Below are 2,587 nucleotides of genomic sequence, written 5' to 3'. Positions count from 1 at the left end.
TTTATCTTCATGAAGACTCCCGTCAACGGATAATTCACCGTGATCTCAAAGCTAGCAACATTCTTCTTAGACCAAGAAATGAATCCAAAAATCGCAGATTTTGGATTAGCTAAAGTCTTGGCCAAACTACCACACATCAATTCACAAACAGAATTTCTGGAACTTAGTAAGTAAATTCATCTTGCTAACTTATTAAATCTAAAAAACAAACAAACGGGTATAAACTTGCTTTTTCGTTTCATCTTGGACCGGGTATATGGCTCCGGAATACGCCATGAACGGACAGTTCTCTGTAAAAACAGACGTGTATAGCTTCGGTGTATTAGTGATTGAGATCATTACAGGTAAGAGAAGCAGCAATAATAATGAAGATAGAGAAGGTCTTCTTAGTTGGGTAAATACACAAAGACCAAACTGGTAAAATTAGGTTTTTGCTTTTGGTCATCTTGCAAAGTGAGTTTGTGATTCTGTTTTTTTCTTTTCAGGTATGGAGAAGCTGGAGAGAAGATATTATACTAAGCGTAATCGATCCCTTTTTAACCACTGGATCAAGAAACGATATCTTGAGATGCGTACACATTGGTTTATTATGCGTTCAAGAGATGTCAATAACTAGACCAACTATGGCTTCGGTTGCTCTCATGCTCAGTAGCTGTTCCTTTACTCTCCCAACTCCTTCAAGGCCTGCGTTTGTGTATGAGAATGTGATTCCTTCGATAGAATCTTCTTCAGCGGAAGGGTTGCAAATGTCGCTGAATGGTGTCAGTGTTTCTGAGTTATCTCCACGTTAGGGAGTTTAATTAGTAACGTTTTTTAATTCTTCTCTATAAGCCTTTTAATGGTTCTGCTTTTGTTAAGCTGAACCTGTGAGTCTCTCTTTTTCTCTCATATTTTTTTCTTTCAGTGTTTGAGTAATATTTTAGTTCTTCTCAGTCGTATGAAGTTTGAACCATGAGTTTAAGTGAGAAAGCTGCCGTTTGGTCAGTTTGAGTATAGTGCTGACAAAATACTTTAACAGGGAAAGAGGGTTTGCTAAAGTGGAAACAAAGGAGCTTCTCTGAGTCTCCATGGCAGGATACTCGTAATCTCCTAGACCCGAAACCAGAATATGTATAATATTAATTTCGTCTTACTGTTCACTATAACCTGAGATCTCTAACACAGTGATCATAGTCTTTTTCCAGTTGAAGTAATGACTTCTAGTTGTCTTTGAGCTTTGTTCTTGATAAACAGCTGTTTGTCTTAACATTCTCTATTGGATGGCTTGCACTGATCTGACCGGGACACGCAGATGCCCAAAAAGTGGGAACAGGAACACAAGTCTTTAATCTTTGATAATGCAAATCCAATCAATCGAATAAAACTCTGAATGAATCTAAAATGTTTCTTTCACTCCTTTGAGAGTTCTTTCTTAAGGACGATGACTTCCTCTAACAAACTTTCTTCTGAGTTCTGACCACTCTTCAATTACACGTGTCTCATTCTTTTGCTTCAGTTGGCTCATGAATCTTTTATTCCTCTTCCACTTATTTCTCGACACGTTTTTATTCTCCTCTTCATTCAAATCTATGTAGCTGTGGGAGTGTCTCACGCTTGTTGCTCCTCTTGTTGGATGGAAAGATGCTGTATGGTTCAAATTTGCTGTCCCAAAAAGCATGCTTTCCACTTCTGGACCGGCGACCACTCATCTGGACCGCCTGCCTCTGAGATCAAGACTTTCGAGGTGGAAACAGTCCATTGAGATCAACATATGCTGAAACCAGGGACCATAATCCCTCCAGTGTGCAGTCTCTTCAGCTTTGGGACATGCTTCTTCAACGACTAGGCCAGCCAAGTGCTAATTGATTCTCCAGTAGATTGCGTTGAGGATGAATCTTGATCTTGCAACTGCAAACCTGATTGTGTAGACATCATCATGTCCATTGTCAATCTGAAAGATTTAGATCCTTGAATGTTTGAGTTTGTTGGCATTGAATATTTCCTTTGGAATACTTGCATTGTCTTCTTGATAAGCTAGTGTCCAAACCAAGCAAAAGGGCAGTCAAGGATCAGTTTTGTCATGATCCACAAACTCAACTAATCTATCCTGAAATCCAGATTACATGTTCATTTACAGAGTAAGATTGCTCAATTATTTGAAAGATTCACTATAGCAGGAAAACTGCTTTTTATCTGCCCCTTTCATTCATACACTAAGTGTGTTTTATTGGTTATGCCTTAGAAGACTAAACCTGACTCTTTCCACCTTTTTATGTACACCCCCTCCCCCCCCCCATATAGCATTTAATAGAGAAAAACTTAGTTAAATATCAATTTGTCCATTTCAGAATTTCAGAATTTCTATAAACTCAATAACTCCATATGTGGTCTATCTTTGTTTATTCAATGTTCAGAAACTTTCTTTTTGCTTCTTTTTGTATATATTTATAATAATTTTAGTATAGTTAATTTAAACATATCATAAATCATTTTAATAATTTATTAATCTGTAATGCGTATATCATGTTTTTCTCCTTTAATTAAATATCCAATTTTTTCAGAAATATCTATACTTTTACAAACAAAATTCAATTTTCATTAGTGACAT

At 36.8% G+C, this 2,587-nt stretch overlaps 1 protein-coding gene across 1 annotated transcript; it reads left to right on the top strand.

Moving 5' to 3' along the window:
* Nucleotides 1-1,210, top strand: LOC130507792 (cysteine-rich receptor-like protein kinase 29; the record flags this gene model as incomplete). Its single annotated transcript, XM_057002442.1, is given in 2 exon segments — nt 1-394; nt 486-1,210. Coding segments are annotated over 2 exon segments (444 nt in total). The 3' UTR covers nt 792-1,210.
* Nucleotides 1,211-2,587: the final 1,377 nt, after the last annotated feature.

The sequence above is a fragment of the Raphanus sativus genome, unplaced genomic scaffold, assembly GCF_000801105.2.
Source record: "Raphanus sativus cultivar WK10039 unplaced genomic scaffold, ASM80110v3 Scaffold5820, whole genome shotgun sequence".
NCBI classification, from domain to species: domain Eukaryota; kingdom Viridiplantae; phylum Streptophyta; class Magnoliopsida; order Brassicales; family Brassicaceae; genus Raphanus; species Raphanus sativus.
Note: the sequence above shows the minus strand (reverse complement) of the source record. Positions and strands in the feature narration are given on the sequence as shown.